Below are 21,885 nucleotides of genomic sequence, written 5' to 3'. Positions count from 1 at the left end.
TGACCCAGAGTCTCCGGGACTAGACTCCGTTCCTGGTCAAAACACATGATTGAGGAACATGGCCAAAATAAAATAACCTCTGATGGGAGGCATGCTTATGGGAGGGTAAAACTGAGTGTCAGAGGAAATTCGCTCTTCTGAATGGTATTATGAAGATTTACACCCTTATTAACTCCTACGAGCTCTAAAAACAAAACATAGATGGGATATACGACACGTTGCCCCTTTGCAATGGCAAGATAGTATCATCATTCATCAATATTCACCAATGAAAGTGATAGGTCTCCCTAAACAAACAAAAAAGCGTGTCATTCATTTCTCAGCCTCTGAAGTGCTTATGCTGATAGTTCTGCCAGAATCAATAAACTATTTTTGCTAAGCAGCTGTAAACATGATCAAAACTACCTCCACTGACAGACACTGCTTTCAGTCTCTTAAGGAGCATGCTAAAAGATAATTTTTATCAGCCACACATTTGACTACTTTGCAAGGTATTATTAAAGTAGGTGCCTTCAGAGACAAATTCAAAGATTGTTGTCAAAATTACTTTTCCCATCTGAGCCATTACAGGAAAATGTGACTTTGAGTCAGACAAAGAACAGAGCAAGACACGCACGGTCAGAGCAAGACACACACCATTTACGGCCTGGAAAAGAAAGGTTGAGCAACTTGGTTTAGCCTGAGAGATGCCTGCAGGATTGCAATTTTGAGTCAGGTAATAAGGCTGGGATAGGAGGGGACTAGTGTTACCCTCCTAAACAAAGAACTAAAACCAACAAAGCACCTCGACCATGTTGGCTGCATCTTTCTCCTATCTCCTACTTGTCTGCTTTGCAGATAAAAGCTGCTGGGTCAGGTGTATTTTGAAAGCAACTACAACACTGGGCATGTCACTGGGAACAAAGAAAAAGTAGCAGAAAGTCTTACCAGTGCTTCCAGCAAATGAAAGATTGCAGAGAGACTTAAAGAAGACCTTGCATGAAGAAGAGTCAAACAGCTAGTTGTGAGCTGCAGCTAAAGGATCAGGCTAGACAACATGCCAATAAGGAGCAAGCAAGGAGCGCTTTGCTTTGAGAGATTCCTAGGGAACAGCAAAGTCACTGTGTCAACTGTCATATTAACTACATCCACCGTACTTCACCGCAGCTGGCAGAGCACAACAGCACCATCGCATCGCAAGGAAAGAGCACAGGATCTTAGGAAATGTGATTCCAAATCTTTATGTGATTATGGCAGGAAAGAAACAAGACCAATTCACATTACTCCTTAATTAGAGCCAAGAGTACAGAAAACAGACTGGTCTTAACTATATTTAAAATGTTCCAATTTGAATGCTGTTGACTGGAAAGATAAGAAACAGTGGCAAGTTATTTTCACCTGCTTAAAACAAAGTTTTAATTAATGTATTAATAATAAATAAATTAGTTACTAGTACTTTGGTTATCTTACCTGAAAAGCAGGGCTGTGCTGAGAACTTTAAGCCAAGTGTGGAAACAATTTTTATGAAATAGGATTGAAACTATGACCTGAGTCATCTTCTAAAATGTCCCAAAGGAGTCCTGAAGTTAGTGCTGTAAGAAAACGCTTCCTCTCTACCTCCTTTCTTCTCAGCTTTGTCTCCTGACTGCACTTCACTGGCTTGCGCTACGGCACCTTTCAGTTTTCTTGCTGCATGTGACATGCCCTCCCTCCCGCCGTGGCCTTCTCCCTGCCGCCGTGCACTGCGGCACGCATTAACTTCCCTTCCTTAAGCATAAATGAAGCTTTCTAGCCGTGTGCGTATCACTCCATCACTCTTCTCTGAATCCCATAATGTATTATTCCCTTGTAGCCATCTACTGAGTATCACACTAATGGAACCTTTTCAAAAAAATTATGATGCATTTCTGACACCCTGCCCAAATAGCACTCTTCTTCAGTCAGTCCCTACCGTATCAATACCTTGGCACCTGTAAGTGCAAATCTCTGTCCCTGTTTTTGACCCAAGCAGATGTACAATTAAAGATAAGGTTATAAAAGTGACTATGCACAGTAATGGTTTTATTTGTGGGTTTATACCCACACTTAATAAATACAGCTCTACATGTCTAACTAGTTTATCCATTCAGTGATCTAAGAATTGAAAATATTTCTGTAACTGATCATCATACTTAACAAAATCAAGGAAACAAAAAGGCTCTGCAGTTGCCACTCAACAGGAATATAGGACGGAACAACACTTGGCCTTTTTTTTTTTTTAAACCATATTCAGTTACTGGTTTCATACTAAGTCAGTGTACCAGGGTATTTTCTGTTTATTCTTTTAATGAATTACAAGTAGTTCCATTAATGTGGTTTTTCCAGTTTTTCTGTTACCTACTAGTACACTATCCTCCAAACAGTCCCTTGAATACAGTGGATATATCTGTGTGTAGTGCCAAAAAGAAACAAAAGGCTTCCTAGAACCTGGACCCAAACCAGTTAGACCATTGTAACTAAACAGCTAAGGCAGTCACAAAGTCAGAGTTGGATTCATATTTCTCCAAGGCTGGAGATTACACTATTTTGCAACAGAAAACTGAAACCAAGATGACATTTGGAGACAAAACATCTGCAGAAATTGCATTTAGGCTTAAGGCAATCTCCCAGTCAATAAACCGTCCATTCAAGCCAGCAGTCAAACCTCTGAGCAGACTAAGAAACTCGTCATCTGAGGTGCATGACAGCGAAACCCGGCAACGGGGAAAGAGTGACATCTCACAAAATGGTTGTTTAATGAAGCCTCCCTTGTTAGAGAAACAGGTCGTGGTTCTATTTTAAATAACAGTAAATGTCACACATTGTGCCACGTTGTTCTTTCCAAGAAACGTAACCATAGAAAAGACCGAACAAACACTGAACAATCCAGGGGCTAACTGATTTTTATCTGGTACCTCCACTCTTCTGAAGACACGTTCTTTAGCTTGATACACACGTGATACGAAGGTATACTTAACACAGGTTTTATGGAGGCATCTCACACGTTGCCTCATTCCTGTGGCAGTGACTGACTGTTCCCCGTGAAGCAGAGGGTACAAGGGGGTCTGAGCCATGACAGCACTGCGACCTGCCTGCACTGTACAAACTGTACCAAAATTCACTGCTGCATCTGCTGCATCTCCCTGATGCCGTAGGTACCATGGCAAAACACACACCTGCCCCAATGGCAGCAGCTCCTATCTTTGGGTCAGCTCAGCCCCAGAAGAAACTGGGTCCCAACTTTTGACAAGTAATTTCCTTAGTAAACCACATTTCTTCCTAGTGCAGCAGTACAAATCAGAGGCTCCTAAAAGCAGAGCTGGTGTGACGGGGCTGATGGGAAGCTGTGACGATACAGGAGAGACCTCAGCTACGCGGGGCAGGGCAGAGGCGCCCACCCCGCAGCATGCCGGGGTGCCGAGGCCGGCGGGGAGGCCAGCGGCACGTGCGCGCTCACAGAGACCCTGGTCAGGATGCCCAAAGGACCTCTTAGGGCTGCCCGGCATCCCCAAGTCAGTACCCTGGTTGTGGCATCGGATAAACAGGGATCGGAGCAGCACAGTGACAGTCCAGCCACAAGCCATTTGCTCTCACACAGAGCAAAAGCACCACCATACCACTGAGAGCATACAAGGACGTTTCCTCCCTTTTCTGGAAGTTTGTCAGCTCAGACTTTTTGGCAAAGAGTTGCAAGTAACAAACATCTTAGAAAAAAATCAAGAATGTTCATGAAGTGCAATGAGGCTAAATTCACTGGAAAATTTAATCGTGGTGTATATTCTGTATTACAGCACATCTAACAAAACTGCATCTTGACCTGCATGGTTAAACATTACAGTTTTGCTGCAATAAAAATTTTATTTGTTTGCAGAAAGCCTTGATTTCAGATATTTTTGAAAACATTTAATATTTAATATTAGTAAAAGTATTGATTCAATATAAGGCTCTTTACTGCACAGCCATGATAAGCATCATGACAAGTGGTGTAACTATGGCAACTAATTTTTTTCTTTTTCCACTGAACAGCAAGAAGCGATAGCTCACTGGATAAAATGCCAGACTTTGCTCAGGTAAGGCTCAATGCTCTGAGTTAACAGAGGAGTAACTGAATAAAGTATCAAATCCAGGGACTGGAACACCCTTCTTTTATGTATTTCAGTTGTGTTTCAGCGGCATTTACATATATTTAGCCATTAACCTAATTCTCTTCCTTTTTTTTTGTGTACTGTGGCTGGAAAATAAAAATGTGTCTTTTTTTTCTTACCGTCAGACAGAGGATTCAGAATCAACAAACTCACCCAAAAGTCCAAATAACTGCTTTCATGAATAAAAGGATGCTCTCCTCTTTAATGTATCAGCATAGATCACTGGAAAAACACACACATTTTCTTTCCTGAAGCCAACAAAGAAAAAAGCAATGACATGTTCCAGAGGTGCCAGTGTGAAAATGGTGCATATTCGCAGGAAGAGAGAAACAGTGAGAAAGACCAATTTCTTACGTGCCATTTTTTTTTTCTGATTTGGTGCTGCTTACTGATGCAAAAAACAAACAAAACGACGAGCCAGGCAGGCTCCTGCTGCACAAATATCATCTGTATTTGCTATCTGTGTCAACGTTAAATAATGTCTATCTCATTTTACAGTATTATCTTCTGTCACTGACAAATGAGTGTTCAGCAGTATCTCACACTCTTTTTAACTCATATGTTCCTTTTGTTCATCAGCACAATCATTTCCAAGCGCTACTCTCAGCTTTTGCATCGGTTTATTTCTCACAGCAAAGACAAAATATCTCAAGACTTGGGTAAAATTACCAAAAATGCACAACTCTGTGCAGGAACCAGCTTGTATAACATTATGACACTTGCATTATGGAACCAAACAAAATACTTGTAATACCAGTTCCTTGACCACAGGAACTAGAGCTATCATGTAAGGCTGGATACAACTGATGTGCAGTTGCTAGCATGTATTTCATTCTGTGGCAGCTATTATTTCTTTTCTAATCCTGCTGACTATACCACAGTTGAACACACCATGATATTGTACCATAGATTTTTTTCTTTTGTATTCGTATCTACAAAACATTTTAACAGTTTTCTTTGTGCTTGAAATCATGTGCACATGGAAAACTGAATGGATTCACGTCTTTATTTTGAGAACTTTGTTCACCTGCAATATTGCTTATTTTTGGTTTTCCTGAACTGTTTACTCCATTACTACTATTATTAGTTTTATGGAACTTCCTTATTAAATTTTCAGTTGGTTTGTGAACAACAAATGGTTTCTCTCAACGAACCCAATGCAACTGGTTTTTCCTAACTGTGAAACACTTCCGTACCTGCTTGCTTTTAAGCGTGAGTTGTTCCACTACAGACAGGCTTCTAACAGTCTTAAAGTGGTATCATTAATCTAAGAGAAAGACACAAAAGACGCTGCACTGGGCTAGCTGGAACTCTGCCCTGAGCCATCACGGCTTTTGCAGCTATTGCTGGCACACTGCTAAAAGTTCACCCAAGCTGGAGCAGTTGATGGAGATGCCATCAGAGCTGCGCTACAATTTTTCAGCTTTTGAAACGTCACTGAAGCTGCAGCAGGGAGGTCTCAGGATCTGCCACACTCCCAAATTCCTCCTTTCCTTCTCTGTTCAGATACAGTTCTGAGCCTGTCAGGTATCAATAGGATGCCTGAGAGTTAATATGAAATTAATTTCATTTCTTCAATCTATTTCTTACTGCTGACTAATTAAACAGGCAAGTCAAAGAGATTATCTGAAGTGTTCTTCAGGCTACCTTTCAAGTCATCTGGCAAGCTTTGGGTCAAGCTTGTGTTCACAAACACCAGTTTTATTTATAATAAGTGGGAGCATCACTGACCATTTCAGAGAGTTAAAGTCTGAGCATGATACAGAGACGTGCCGAACCTTACCTCGGCAGCGCCTGGATTATGGTTCGTTTATGTCGTGAAATGATATAGCAAATCTGACATTGAATTGAAGTGATTAATTGTTCGCAACATAAACAGAAACAAAACCGTAAGGACCGAAAGCATAGCCTGGGTCATTAGAGTACTTCCCAGGGTGTAACCCGAGGCTTGCACGGTGGCTGACACCCATGGAGGCTGTCAGTGCCGCGAGAAGGAAGCCGCAGCCCCCAGCCCGCGCGGCCCCCGGGGGGGTGCAGGGCGCTGGGACGGGGCTCTGCTCCCTGCGCGCGGGGCCGCGTGGCGAGTGCACTTCATGTGCATCACGCGCTCGCTGTCAGCCACGGGTAGAGGACTCTGCTCTCTTCTCAGGCGGGCGCGACTTTGCAAAAGCTCAGTTTTTATCCAGGGCTACATCTGTAACAGGAGGAGGATTCTGGATACCTCCCATCCTCCCAAACAGAAGGGCTGGAATTTCTTTTTTAGGCAGCGAGCTAAGCAGAAATCCCACACGGGTGAGCCATATCGGGATGTAACGCACAAGAAGATCCCTTCCTCCCTCCCTGCTTCCCCCGGATGGTTTCAGTAAGCCGAGGCCTGAGCCTCAGCTTTGTGCCCGGCCCACAGACATTTCAAAACGTGTCTCCAGAGAGCCAGGATTCAGGTCTCTGCAGGGAAAAAGAGAGTGAGCGTTCCCACATCACACATGCTTCTGGGTTTGTTGTTGACTGAACTTCACTACCACATTTGTTTAATCCTGTTACTTCAGTGACAGATATGAAGAGACCTTTTATATCTGAGGGAAAAAAATTTAAGTCACTCATTTAATACAGGTTCTGCACCTAACCTTATCATCTATATAGTTTTTCATTGCAAATGTAAGGTATTCACATTTACACCAGATGTTAGATGTCCTTAAAATAACTGAATTCATTTCACTACCCTTTACCTCCTCCAATACGTGACAGCTGTTATGGATCTGATGTCTGTAAAACCGTTTCACAGGAACAGAAACAGTGCTTCTTCATAGTTGTTTTAATTCAGCCCGCAATTTTTAAGGAGCTTTTTTTTAATAAATAAAAAAGGAAAAATTAAATGTTGCTTGATGAACGAAAAATAAAATCTGCCTCTCGAGACATTCGTTATTGGCTGTTGTTGGACAGAACTGGGTGGAAGGGTATGTGCAAGCAGAGGACTCCCTCCCTGGTACCACCGGCCTGACGCCACCTGCGTTACGTCAGCCCAGAAGAGCTGCTGGCATTGCCAGGGCTGGGGGAACGGTCAGGAGATGTGGGAGAACACTGAGAAACCACTGCATCTTCCTACTGTCCTATTAACTGTTCTGTAACTCTGCCGGAGTCACCTGGGAAAGAAAATATGTCCTCAGACCTTACTCACTTTTCTAGTGATCTTCCTAATAGCAGCCAGAAAATGATCCGGAGGGGACTGCCACCTCTGAAAGTGTAACATTTCTGGCTAAACATTCACAGGCCCCTGAAAAAGATGAGCCTGGAGAACATTCATTTTCACCAGTGATAAAATGAGTTACCACCATTTCCATATCATAGATATTTTGGAGTCTGATTCGGGATATGTCTCATTCACATCATTCCATTCAAGTCAACTTCTGAATGGGGATCTAAATGTTAGGAAAACATTTTGGAAGTGAGAAGTAGTAAGTTTTACCATAAGCAAACCTCCTTGATCATAAACAAAAGACTTAATTAATAAATTCAATTAACTGGTTAACCAGAGACAAACTAAAATGGCTGAAAAAAACCCTTCCAGCACTCTAAATCACAAACTGTGAACAAATCAAGAAAATCCGCAAAGACTCTAAATCAGGAAATCTCAAATTTAGCTTTCTTTCTACAGTACGCTTCCTTCAGTCTTTGACTTAAATGCCATTAGTTACTCTCTTAAAATCTTTTCTCTAGATACTGTTCTGACTTTCACCTTCTATGGCAAGACAGCACCGTGCATCTGAGTTCATAAATCTTTACCAGGGTTGGAAGAGTCTTTTTTTATATCTAGTCAGCTTTTGCGCCAGAGTTTAGAAAACACGGCTACACTTGGGGGAACTTTTGTTGTTAGTAGCAATTACAACTAAAAGAGCACACATGCTGCAAGCTGCAAAATACAAATGGCAATACTTCCTAACGCAAGTGTAGAGGAGAAAAAAAATTGCCTTCAAATATTCCAGCACCCTAGTCTGAGGCTATTCCTGTGACTCAGTGAAATTAAGATGAGATTGTCAAGTCTTATTTGACAATCCTACAACATGTTATCTGAGTCATCTCATTAACATCTACGAGGATGAGAGTGCATCTAAGAGACTAAACGAAGAGACCACATGAGAACAGTATAAAGTTAGTCCTGTCAAGGTGACATTAACTCTGCTCAGGAGAAAAAGATTAATTATAAATATATGGAAGACAAGAGAGCCCAAAGTCTTTGTCTTTTCACTGATATTACAATTTATGAATGTGGCAAATTCTCCCTGAGAGGATGTAAGGACTGATAAATTAGTCAAAGGGATAACTCAGCACTACCAAGAGTTTATTAGGCAAAAAAGCAAGAGCAGGTCTAGTCCATGAGGTATACAGTGTATGCAAGATTTACAGTTCACTCTTCCTCCAGATTTCCTAGGGGGCAAAAAGAAATCCTCCTCCGAAAACAGAAAATACACAGAAAACAATGGAACAAAAAAGTAATACTAGTATTATTACTGTCTCAAAGACATATATTAAGCTAGCTAGATTTTAATATCCAAAGCTCTTTACATTTATAGTCAATAATAGTGAATTTTAATTAGCATTGCTCAAATCTCACACTATTAGATCATCATTTAAATGCATAAAGAATTTCAGATTTGAACAAAAGAAAAAAATCTGCCATTTTCCTGCATATTTACAAGTCTTAAAGCACATAAATCATGAAAGAGGTAAGACAGTCTGTGAAAATAATTGAGAGCATGCAATTATGTGAATGTATTAACGTGCACCATCAGTATTAGTTATTTTGAAATATAAAAAGACAGAAACCCAATCCCAAAACATTTAAGTAACAGGGAACCTACCAGACACTCCACAAGAACCACGTTGTGTCTAGAGACTGCAAGTTCTAGAGGGTCTTATGGTATTTACTGACTGGTTATTGGCGCACACACAATTTTTCCAACAAAATTTCTTTGTCCTATAATATTACTTTAAAAAAAAAAATCATAAGCAACTGGAGTCCAGCTGTGCTTAACAGTCAGACTTGGCTTCACCTGACCTAACTTTAGGCCTCATTTCAGCAATATTTGCAACTGACTTATTTATGAGAGGTTTTAAATTAAAGCTTTAAGCAACACACACTCCTGTCAGCCATACAATACCCTGTGATGGCTTGAGAAGCATATATGCACTGTGATGGAAACCCTTCAAAGCTTGACATATCACAGGAGAAGCCTAACCTTGCATTAGCTAGGAGAATAACTGCAAAACCACGTGCATCACTCAAAAGATGGCTGGAGAAAGAATAATCTCTGGCACTTGCTTGGCTGCTGGGCAAGAGGATGCTGTCATGGATGAATAAAACCTGAAAGAAAACACTGATTCAAATGGATATTGAGACCTTGAGAAACTGGTAGAAATTAAAATGCAAACTGAAAGTGCAAATGTGAATCACAGAAGGGAAAGAGGAATCACGTTCTGAGAACAAAAGTCCCTCATTTAACTTTCACTCATCACTCTTCAGAGTCCACAAAATTGTATTTTCTTTCCAGCATATTGGACTTAAGGCTTTTTAGCCCTGCCTGGCACCCTTCCTTTTGTATCTGTCTAAACACTAAGAAAAAAACAAACAAACAAAAAACCTACCAACTTACCTACACTGGGGCATCCTTACTGAGGGCGACAGTCTATGTTTGGGGGTAGAAACTAACGTATTTACACTTCAGTGTAAATTGAACACATCCTGCAGGCCTTTATCACCTAAAAAGGACGACTAAGATAGTAAATCAGAATATTGTGTATCTTCATCTACTTTAGAGGTTGGATCTGTATAAGTACTTAGTTTAAAAAAATAAATAAGTGAATACCAAACAAGCAAATTTATCCCAGTGCAAAATTTGTGGAAACCACTCTCATTATGGATACATCTTAGCGTGTACAATATTAAACACTCTGCAATCTCATCAAATGTTGCTGGGCTGTTGCTTTCAAAATATGTGCCACTGCGTAAGTGATTTCTGGAATAAATACAGTTTCCAGCTGAAATTTGCAAAAGTACTGGAGTGCAAACCTCTTAATTCTGCATCGAAGAGACCTGTTCACATCTCTTGATCAATGTATGCACATCAGAGATGCTTCTGAAGCAGGTCAAAATTATAAAAAGAACTTGAGATTGATTAGTGTGCACTTGAGAAGCAGCTCAGGAAATACGTACATGGCAATTACAAGAAGAGGGAGAGAAATCACCTTTGAACTGTAGAAAATGGAAAATAAAAAAATGCACCTATGGTCTATAGTGCGGCACAACAGCTGCAAATCTGTTTTATTAAACCATGTTATCCAAAAATATGCAAAAATAAGAGTTAACATTTGGGGCAGGAATCAGTAATACTAAAAACATTTTAAACCTTACTAGTAGAAAAGACAATATAGTCCTTTGCAAACACATTTTTGCTCAAATTTTAAGTACTGCCCAGTGAATGGTCAGCAGTATTTCTATAGCCCTCCTAAAGGAAACAAAGTAAGTCTTCCAGTATTTCTCTCTTTTAAGAGAGAGCTTCACTAGCCTTACAAACTGTATCATTTAGGACTGTGCAATAGTCCTGTAGGTACCAGGATAAAACATATGAGGCAAGAAGCATCAAGTCCTATCTTTCAGTGAACTAACAAGCCGCCGTTGCACCGCAGAGCTCAGGAGCGCTTACAGATCCATGATGTAGGTGCGTCAATCTTGCCCGCTATGCGCCACAGTAACCGCATCAGCCCTTCCAGCCAGCACCCTCAAATCTTGTTTTATTTCCTCCAAGACAACCATTTAGTAACACAGATGGTATATGAAAAAAGAAACAATGAAAATGGATGTCCCCTAGGTTTTCCAGGTATTGCTTAGTCCTTCTTACCATGTGCAAAACAACTTTAAATAGCAGCTTTAGTATCAGTTGAGAACCATAGGAAAAATGCTGAGGTTCTGCAGTAAACAGTAGCTGAAAACAAAATGTAAAACCGACCTACTGTACAGGAACGTCCTTAGCCAACTTCCAACCCTGGGACCAACTTACAGGCAGCTCCAAGCACTCTCGTTCCCTAAACCTGGAGGAAACAGGGAGGACGTGCTGCTCGCCACAAGCCGAGTGTCTAAGCAGGGAGCATGGAAAACACTTGGGAATGAAAGAGCTCCTAAAGAAGGACGTGAATTTGAGCACACATTTTCTGTTCGTGCCCTTCTGTCATCCTGTGAAATCCGTACTCCGGGTCGAGTTTTCCGGACAGACTCTTCCTGGAAGCAGCCCCAGCGTTGTCGCACCTCGGCGGTCTCGCACCACGAGCGCAGGAGGGCGACGCACGACGTCGCCGCCCCGACCCTGCCCGCCACGGCGCGGAGGCGCGGGTGCTCCGGGGCTCCGACGACTCACGGGGTTCATCCCACGACGAGCTGAGAAAACTGCTGGCTGAAAATGTCCCTGCAACGCTACCGACGGGACGCAAGCCCGGCTCCCGGGAAGGCAGGCGCAGCCAGCGCTTCGTTCCCCTCTACGTGCGGGGGAGCACGGCGAGGGCCGCGCGCAGAGCGAGAAGGCTCACTGGCCCAGAGCTGTGCGCACACACAATTAAAGCGCATCTTGGGAAACAAGAAAATAAATGTTAGGGACTAACTTGGGATGTTGTTGGCATTTGGATGCATCTGTGTGTAGTACTTTTAAAACAAGCCCATCATTGTTAGAAGAAATTTATGAAAAATGCTTAGTTTTTCAGTAAGCTGTTCCAGAATAAAAATAGATGCAGTGAAGGCCTGTCAAAGTTTTTCACTTATCAATTTTGACTGCATTTCTTAGCAGCCTCCACTGAATAGAAAATCCTTCAAGTGAGGTTAAACACAGAGCACTGTTTCTCAGGATGAAACTAGCCAGATTTAAAACGAAAATGAGGCTTCAATTCAGAAAATAATTATTCTGCACCACATACTCGCAGGCATGACAAGCTACAGAAGATCACACGATTTGGACCTAATCCTTCAAAGAGCTGTCAAGTCCCCAGCGAGGATTCGGCAGGATGGAGCAGGGGGAGCCTGGGCTGCCCAGGGCCGCCGCAGGTCGTGCTCCGAAAGGAGAGAGGCCTGGAAAAGCCTTGGTCCAACCACCGACGGGGTAACTCGGACGATCCACCTCCCACAGCACACACCACGGATTCGTTTGGTACCATTTTGCAATCACCACAGAAATTCTTCTGCATACAGATTTCGCAAAAAATGACTTGTAAAACAGCTGAAAATCTCTTGGAAGCAGCACACTGTGCCCAAGCCTCAGGAAGCAAGAGACCCTGCCTGGGATTACGGCTGAGCCACTGTCACTCCAGTACGCCCAGGACCGTTTAAGAGCCTCGCTGGTGGCACTCGGCCCGCTTTGTGAAAGCCGGCCCTCCCAGCTCTTCAGTGCCTCTACAGAAACAAAGCCGCCCTCGCAGAGAGATGCAATGACGGGCATTGCCCAATTAGTTCAGTTAGTACTGGAGACCTCCTTCTCGCCCAAAGCAGCGCACAAGATGGGCGAGAGGGAAATCTGCAGTGAACCCAGGAGGAAAGCAAAGCCGGGGGATCGCCGAGCGGGCCGCGGTGCCACGTTCAGAAAACATCTCTGCGTTGCTGACAGCAGCCTTCCTTCGTGTCCTTCGCCCCTCACAGCTGATCACTGCCACGCACAGCTACGGTGAAAGGGCCTGCTGGAAAATTGGAGGCCAGAACCTCAGCTAATATCAATCGACTTTGCGTCTTCAAGGAAAGGGGCCCGGTGCGGTGCCACGTGATTAAACCTGCGGGGCACCCGGCCCCGGTGAAGGCGGCGCGCAGTGGAAAGACGGGCATGCGGCAAAGGGTGCTCCTGACTCGCCGTGTTTCACACCACTGTCCATGCTAACGACTGCAAGAGCTGAAGGACGACAGGTACAATCTTGTTGCAAAAAGCAACCAAAATAAAAATAAAAAATGCCCAGTAACAATCAGCCGACCAAAAAACCAGGGGGACACTCCAGTTACTCCTTGGCAGCTTTTATAAATGTTACGATGGACTTCAGAGCCCAGCAGGCTCAGGGGATCCACTCGGGTCCTTCCCTGAGCAAACAAATAACCAAGTCACAATTTTCTTTCTCCCTCTTACACTGAAGCAAATCCCTATCAAATGGTTTATTACATATATACACATAGCAATGTGCCCAGTAACTCCGGCGTGCTGAATGGACACGCCAAAGGAAGCAAGGCCAGCCCTCTGCGCTGGCTTTGCAGAGTGCCTGGCCGCAGCACAAAGCGTGAGCGTGGCGGGCGCCGGGCTCGCGCATGGCCTCCACGGGTCCCCAGCGCAGCGGCACTGCCTCCCCCGGGCTCCGCGGCCCGTCTGCGATCCACGAGCACCTCGCAGCCGCTGCCGGCGCGGCAGGAGCGGTCGGCACAGAGGGAGCACGGGCACAGCAGCACTTGCCGTGTCGCACGCAGAGGCTTGGAAAGCCGGAGGCGCTGAACCCAGGTCTTCCAAATACCAAAAGCGCTTGGTCACTGGAGCATCTTTTCCTCCCGACCTGTAAGCATACGGCTTAGAGATGGATGAGGAGAAAAGTGCAGCAGATGAGATACTTCTGCAGGGCAGAAGCTCTACAAAAATACTTGGTATATCTTCACCTTATTCTGGCGATGGACAATTTTTTCCTTGACCCAGATACCACATAGAGGTATCAAGCATTGTATTTTCATCAGTCTCAACAGTAAAGACATCCTATTTGGCACTCTCAGGAAACAATTTAAAAGCATTATAAATGCATCTTTCCATGCATCACATAGCAGAAAATGATATAGTCAAGTAACAGTTTAAGTACTGCTTTCATACCTAAATACAAATCTGTTACTAGCAAAACAAATGTCGATTTACAACTAAGTTAATGTTTTCCTGGTATCGTTGCCTTCCCTTTAATATAGTAGATTTTTTCTTGCTTTTTTTTCTTTTTGACTCCTGAAAGAACAAATCAAAATGTAACAACCACAGCTACAGCAATCAGCACAGCTGGAAAAGAAACACTAATGGCTGAGAAATGGAAAAGACGACCTGGTGCAGAACAACGCTAGAGTGGCCAAAACCATCACAGGCCCAAATTATCCTCATCCATAGCATTTTTCTTTGCTTTGAGTGGCCCAAATTTTAAAATCTGCCTAAAGCATCTGAACGGCCAATATGTTTTATAGAACTTGGATGACAAAATTAAGTGTGTGCCTTTGCAGATACCAATTCCTTACATTATACAAGAATGTTACTCGGAAAAATATGCTTTTAGAAATCTGTGATCACCTGATACTTTTTAAACCTTTTTTAATTTTAAAGAAAAAAAAAGTGATTTCTCCTGAGATTTACAGTTTCTTCTATTTCACTTCCTCCTGTTCTTCTAATCTCTTTCCTTTAGCAATTTCATCTTCACATAGTTGCCCTTTACTCTTTCACATCTGATTTGCAATGATACTTTGAGTGGCCTCTTCTCCTCTCCAACTACTTTGTTATAATCCCTTCAGTACCAGCCACTGTGAACCTTGCTGACTCTGGCCCTCTGGTAAGTCAGTCAGGCCATTCTGATGTTCATATAGAGCTTCATACCTTTAATAAGGCTTTCTGCTTGAGCTGTGTAAGTTATAATAACGGGAATGATTCAAATACAGTAAGAAGCAATTTGACGACTTCACAACAAGTCAAGTTGAATTGAAACTGCAGCTGTGGCAATTTACACCAGCTAAGGATATTAGTATTTTTTTACTTTTGACTCCAAGACTCAATTCAAGCAACATTCCTACCTGTGCTGATATAAGTTCTCACCTATTAGGGAGCAGATAAACAATGTTTTTGAAGGCTCTATGCCTACTACGGTAATTCCTTCTAGCACCGACTGCACAGTTCCACAGTGACAGTATCTTTCTTACACGGGCAAAGTCTCAAAGAAGCGATCAAAGCGGTATGGGGACAGACGGACAGACAGACACACACACACACACACAACGGCACATATGAGAAATACTTCTTAATGTCTGTTAGGTTTTTTTGCCTCCAATATCAAATGCATTCTCATTTCCCTGATTTCACTAGAGAAACAGCAATTCCTGGCTGATGAGGTCACAAATACGAGAATAACTCACAAGATCACCATGTAGGCAGCAATAACACTTAGGAAAAGCCAGCCCTCAAAAATTGTTCACTAGTGATTATTCAGGAATGGTCACTGGGATCACCTACAGTGAAAAACATAAATTGGAAATTATTTTTTGAGCACTTTATAATTTTAGAGTGAAGAAGATTGCTCACAGGTCAGCGCTGCATTATTCTTATGCTGCCAGGCAACCCTGGTTGTACTGCCGCTAGAAATGACTCAGAAAGCATTCTGTTAGTTGTTACATCTGATTGCCATAATTAACTTTTGATGATTTATTTGTTCCTTTTTAAATTGTTATCAAATATCTACATCGTCAAAGCTTTATTCTGCTGCACCTCCACTGGCAGAACCGGAGGACCACCCGAGGCCTGTCCAGTGGCAGAGCATGCACGCTAAAACCACCGGTGTCCTGGGCTCTCCCTCTGCAAAGCAGGCCCTTCGAATGTAAACGCAGATAATGGATGTGTGAACAATTTTTAGGGGAGATCCTTGTTTTAACATAGGTGAACGAATGTACATTCCTCATTTATTTATAGAGATACAGAATCATTATTATTATTTAAGTATAAAGTAATAAAAAGCTAGATTTTTCCTTACCTTTTTGGAAAGCAGGCAAAAGCTATACTGTAGGTGGAATAGTGTACCAAGTAACAGATTTTTGAACACTCTTTCTTACTGGTGGTATGCAGTCTACAGGAAAAGTAAATACATTGGTATGTATAATATGTCTGTTCACAATAAACTCTTCAAGTTTTGCCCTGTCAATGGGGCCATGACATTAATCCAACTGAAGAGCTCAGATTAAAAGTGTTACAGTGGAAAGCTTAGAACATGGCAATATATGAAATTAAGTTTGGGCTAGAAATAAATGAACCAGTTCACAGAAGTTCAGGTACCTCTGAACATAGGAGCAGCTGCTCACAAATGAGGGGGTCTGGGTGAATTCCTTTTTGCCTCCCCTGACCAAGCTCTGGAACATTTTGGCTTTAATTTAAGACTGCTCAGTCCCTTCCTCATCCATGCAGTCACTCTCAGCTTCCTCGGCATCATCGGCAACCATTTTAGTTTTTTCTCAGAAAGATGAAATACGCAATGTCATGTCCACGATGCGGAGAATCAACATGAATGAACAGACAAAACCAACAGAGCACGGCACAGTAGCATTTGCATAGCAGTGTGTGCAAGTCTTGCTGCGATGTGAGATGTTTTCATTTCATATACACTATTTACAGCTTACGGATGGGAATCCACAAAGTCAATGTATATTCACAACACATGGAGATAAATGAGGATCGACACTCTCCTCTTATTCTCTTGCTGTTCTGAGACAGACAAGTCCACTGACAGGGGCCTTCATTTTGGATCCATTCATGCTAACAGTACTTCAATATAAAGGAAAGCAGACTCACAACCCTACTGAAAATCAGACCTGATTAGATTTCTGGCTAGTATGTAGTGACACCATTCTTTCACCCCTTCTCAACAAATGAGACTATCTCAGCTAGCCTCCACGGGGAAACCAGTCCCCTTCTGTGAGCTTTCTTCCTCACCACCTGGTGTTGCTCACCTTGCTTAACGCATGTGGTCTTGGTTATAGAGATGCTCACACCTCCTACTCACTGTTATATACTAATGGGCTATTCCACAGAACTCTTATCTCAGACCTTTCCCTCACGATAGCAGAGAAAAGAAAAAACGTGAGTAAACCTGACTACAGCCATTCTCACAAATCATGAGACTTCTCCCAGGAGACTGATAATGGGAACACTGGAAGACCAGCTCTCCCTACGCTGCTGAGCCCCAAACAGTCCTAAGCATCTTCGCATGATGGAAGCCTCTTTCCAGGCGAGTAGCTCCCAAGCTCCCCAGAAACCCTGCAAACTATGTGCTCGAAGTATGTGCCTTTGAGAGCAACAGAAAAGTCGCGCACAGCAAACTTCGGCTGGCAAATGCAGGATAAGAAAGCCAGTGCATGGCCACATTTCAGCAGGAGGGAACCCGGCTGCTGGCCGAGGTAACACCTTCGAGTCCTCCTGGACCACCCCCTCGCCCGTCAGTGACGCCCTCTGAGCAAACCCTGCAGACCTTGTTCAGTCATCTAGCGTGTTAGTGCACCTTTTCACCATGAAAACTGCTATAGGAAGAAGACACTGAAAAATGCTAAGAAAGGAGATGGTGTTGGCATCACTTTGATGCATGATAATACAGGCTGCTTTGCTCCTCAAGGGTTCTTAAGGAATGAAATGCTTGAAAAGCAAATGCCCTCACAGTAAGGCCTGCTACGCCCAGCCTGCGAGAAGCACAACCTCCTCGTTACCAAACAACTGAGATGTTGATTTTGCTGTTGCTGTGTTTGGTAAAGCCATAAATTACAGCAAGTTGCTAAGGAGAAGGAGTAATTACATGTAAATCTTCAATATAAGTTAAGTATGGGTTGGAGGTTCAAATGTTTTTCTCAAAGTCTGACACTCTGCTCTTGCAGCAGAAACAAACACACTACCGAACAGGAGAGGCACTCGCTATCTGTTCAACTTGAAACTTGATGAGAAGTGTCTTTTCAAATAGTGTGAAATTCAACCAAAGACACGTGAAAGAAGAATGAACTTGTTACAAAGAAGTAAGCTGCTGGGCACCAAATTCTGCTCATCTTAATCTGCTGCAAAACATTTTAGATGCAAACATGTATTAGCAGAAAAAAGCTGCTGAATGAGTAAAAGCATGCACATACCAGATGGCAAACTGGAATGATTAACGGAATTGTCAGAAGTAACATAATTTTAGATAGAAAAGTTTGGCCTTAATATATTCCATTCAGCATGAAACCTCTCTCCGGTCATGGCAGGGGAGCTCAACTTGTGAAATTTCTCACTTCCAATATATCCTAAATCAAAATCTGTAGCACAGCGACTGCCTAGTCCTCCCAATGGGTGGGATATAAGGTGACTGCATTTCAAATGGTTTTCCTCCCACGTTAGTCCAGTTTCACCTTTTATATTCACTTTTAGACCTCAGCACCTGAGCCCAGCTTGCCCAAGTTCTCAGTACCTTTCTGCAAATTCCTGCAAATCCCAAGAGCCTTGTGTGCGCAGAGCTTTTCACATCATGCTCAGTATCATGGTAGAGTATCACATGCTCTTAAGAGGCCACGGAAGTAATTTATAGGCCTTCTAGTTTTACAGGAAAATTTTCAGTTCATTAGGTATTCTTTTTGAAGTTAATACTATAACATGGAGGTTTTGTTCAGGCTACTTTTTCTGTAAAACCATCCACATTTTGCCTTTGATCCTGGGCACAGGGCATTGAAGTAGGATGGACCAGAAATTTAGGCTTAAACACAAGATTCCCCAATGTTTGGAGGTACGTGAATCCCATGCTGGTGGCTCAACATAAATCTGTTCTTATGAGATATGAAATATTTGCATGTTTTCAGTAGAAATGGCAACTTCAGTCTTCAGTATCTGAGCAAGCCATTAACAGAAGCATCACCAGGAAATACAAAAGAAAATCAAAGAAAGTCTTGGGGAAAGACATATAAATTAATACTATTACGAATTTCCTGACTAGCTACATTTAACAAACGTACTTACATGCTTTAGAAGCTGACACGTAAGCAAAAGAATTTACAGAAAACATTTTCCCTTCGTTTACATTAATTGCAAAGTTCTGAGGGTTTCACTCCCAGGGCAGTTTACACTAGGTTTAAATCAGTGCTAACAAAACCAGGACTGAGGACTAGATTGTAAAGCAGAAACCCATACATCATGGCAACTAGGGGGATTTTGTCTCTTACTTCTTTTACCGACTCTTAAAAGTGCATCCTAGTATATAGCCCTGGACAAAAAAAAAAAAAAAAAAGTTTTATAAAAAATTTGGCTTTTTAACTGACTTTCTTTTTTAATAAAAGTATCTCCTTTTCAAAGAAAAACATGACTGTTCTTTGGAAATTAAAAAAAAAAAAAGGATTTTCAGAAGTCTCAAAACAGCACTAAAATGCAGCACAGGAGAATGAGACCACAAAGGCAAACTAAGATTATGAAACCCCCAAACTGTAATTCCCACAAGGCAACACCTATATTTTTACACTAAGCATTTCAGCGTCAAAACTTTTATGTTGTTCTTGCTGTTCATAACTTTGAGTGGAAATTTTTAGATTTCAGTTTTTCTGGAGGAGAAACTAATTCCAACCCTTTTGACTAGAACAGGAATTAGGAAAATGCAGTTCAGCTACACACACTCACATTCCCTCTCCTAATTGTCTTTCCAAATCCCATTCCCTCCTCCCCTCCATTTGTTCCTCCTTCTTTCTCTCCCTCCATCCTCAAAGGCCTTTTTAGACTTGGCGCTACGAGTTAGCAGTCCTCCCGAGACACCTCTAGGACTTGTAGCAGCTCCTGCACTGAAGGAGTAGATCTCAGCAGTAGCAACGATCACAGCAAGGAGCAGATTTAGAAACAAGAGCTAATGGAATGGATTTCTTACAGTGCCCTATATTACCTAGCAGAAATTTGACTTAGCAGGAGATTCTGCAACTCTCATTCTTGCTGGGTAATATCCTGGCCCAGGAAATACATTGATTTCCTTTTGGAGTGATGGTTCTGTTCATAATGATCAGAGCTGGCAGAGTATGACCCTTTATTTATTAGAAACATTTCCTTGCAGTCTTGAAATTCTGTCATTCATTTTTAATAAGGTAGTTTGTAATTTCTCAAGACAAATTCTGTTTTTCCATTTAGGATATATTTTCTATACCTGCATGATAAGACATCACAGAAAAATACTCCATGGGTGAATAAAGGGAGGAAAAGTGCTGTGTCAGTGATTTGCTGGCTGTTTCCGCTTTGCTTTGACAGCAGAGTCTCTGCTTTGAGGCAGATATTCAGGCAGCAGTTTAATAGACAAGAAGTGGCAGGGACTTCAGCAGCAAATGGATGAATGGAACATGGGCAAGGAAAGGGCATTTCTCCACATTCAGATTTGGTTTTTGTAAAAACTGCAGACATGCCTAAACCTTTCCAATATGCTACAAAGTTGTGCAGCTGTCTCCTTCCTCAACTCCTTCCAGATACATATGCAAATCGAATTTGATGGCCTTAGTGTGTAATTTTGTGCTACAATATACCATGCTATGCACATTAAGGAAATTGGAAGCATCTTTTTGATCTTTTTTCCCTTTAAATCAATGGCAAGATCGGCATTAACTTTTACAGGACTGGATAAAATGCTTAAACAGGAATCTTCAAGGTTTGTGAGATTTATGCAAAGAAACTCTGCTAAAGTCATAGCTGTGACTCAGGTTAACCCAGGCAGGAAAGGGAATACCATGTGATCCCTAACAATGACTTTGGTACCTGTCCCCGTTGCTCATCCTGGAAATGCCACAGGTTAGATTTTGACACATCAGGGAGTAAGTTCAGACTGATGGGGTTGAACTCAAGGATGCTGCTGCTCCCTTATTCACAGAGGAGGGAGAGGAGGAGGAGTTACTTACAGCTATCAGACATTTTGTGAGAAGTTGCTGCAACTGGTGCATCTCAAAAAAGTGAGGAGAAAATAGAGAATTTAAAAAGAATTATGAGACACATCAAAAATCTTTAACTGAGGAGGTCAGATAGTATTAAGACCCTAAAAGTCAAATACTGGTCAGTGTTTCCAAAACACACAAACACCCAATGAATAGGTTTAGAAGTACTTACTGTTTGGATCTACGTTTTCACAAAGTTCTGTTTTTGCTTCGCCATTGGGCCTGTCACTAGGTTTGTGCGAAAGCCGTGACGACATGGTCGCTGCTGTTACCACAGCCTTGAAGCTGCGTTTCCGTTTCTGGACATTTAGTTCAGGATGGAAGATGATGATGTACACTTTCGGCATGTAAAGCATCCCCAGGGCCACTGAAGCACTTAAGTTCATGGATATTGTAAGTGTGGTAGTTTGTATGTAGAGCTAGGAGACATAACACATGAGACACTATTACAAATAAAATGACTGGGAAACAGGTTGTAGTATTTAAAGACAAAGCATTAAATATAACCAAACTAACTGAGATGGGCTAAACAAGTAGGCAACAGAGCATTGCACTTTGCAAAATGCATCAGAAAGAGCAAAGCAGAGAGAAACCAGCAGCCAAACCCAGCCAGCACAGCTGGCCCGTCCTCCTGGGGCGCAAAGAGGTTTGGCAGCATTACTGCATCAAACTCAATAGCACCAGACTGGGATTTTTTTGACCCATCAGTGTTTCTCGGCATTCATACTGGTATTTTGACTTGTGGCCACAATGCTGTATGCTAGCCTTGTTAACCATTTAAAACCATTTTTACTGACTTTGCAAGCAAAGATACATGAGCCTTTCCACTGCAAACTACTGTGAGTGCCAATATCCATCAGTTATTTGTGATACCAACGGCCACTTCAAAAGCTCAATCCTAGGAACTTCCAGTGTTCTTACTGATATGATTTCTGTGGCACTCTTACAGTATAGCTCCACTTTATTTATCTAAAGAGTGAAGATCAGCTTTGGATTTCAACAATGCTGGTATCAGGTCTACTGTAAATTACAGAAGAGGAACACTAAAAATATAAT

General features: G+C 42.3%; 1 protein-coding gene across 5 annotated transcripts in view; it reads right to left on the bottom strand.

The window, feature by feature from the left end:
- The window catches only part of GRM7 (glutamate metabotropic receptor 7), a 331,316-nt gene that overhangs the window by 15,696 nt on the left and 293,735 nt on the right, over positions 1 to 21,885 (bottom strand). For 2 of the 5 annotated variants that reach the window (XM_026099681.2, XM_064519239.1), the window contains exons 9-10: positions 21,002 to 21,248; positions 15,906 to 15,998 (exon numbers count right to left, since the gene is read on the bottom strand). The exons of 1 other annotated variant lie outside the window; for it this stretch is intronic. In XM_026099681.2, coding sequence (XP_025955466.2) covers positions 15,928 to 15,998; positions 21,002 to 21,248 — 318 coding nt within the window. In that variant the 3' untranslated portion in view covers positions 15,906 to 15,927. Of the gene's footprint in view, positions 1 to 15,905; positions 15,999 to 21,001; positions 21,249 to 21,885 lie in introns of those variants that run through there. 2 more of the 5 variants (XM_026099683.2, XM_026099685.2) reach the window with 2 other exon arrangements.

Source organism: Dromaius novaehollandiae, chromosome 12 (genome assembly GCF_036370855.1).
Source record: "Dromaius novaehollandiae isolate bDroNov1 chromosome 12, bDroNov1.hap1, whole genome shotgun sequence".
NCBI classification, from domain to species: Eukaryota; Metazoa; Chordata; class Aves; order Casuariiformes; family Dromaiidae; genus Dromaius; species Dromaius novaehollandiae.
This window is presented reverse-complemented; position numbering and strand designations above follow the sequence as displayed.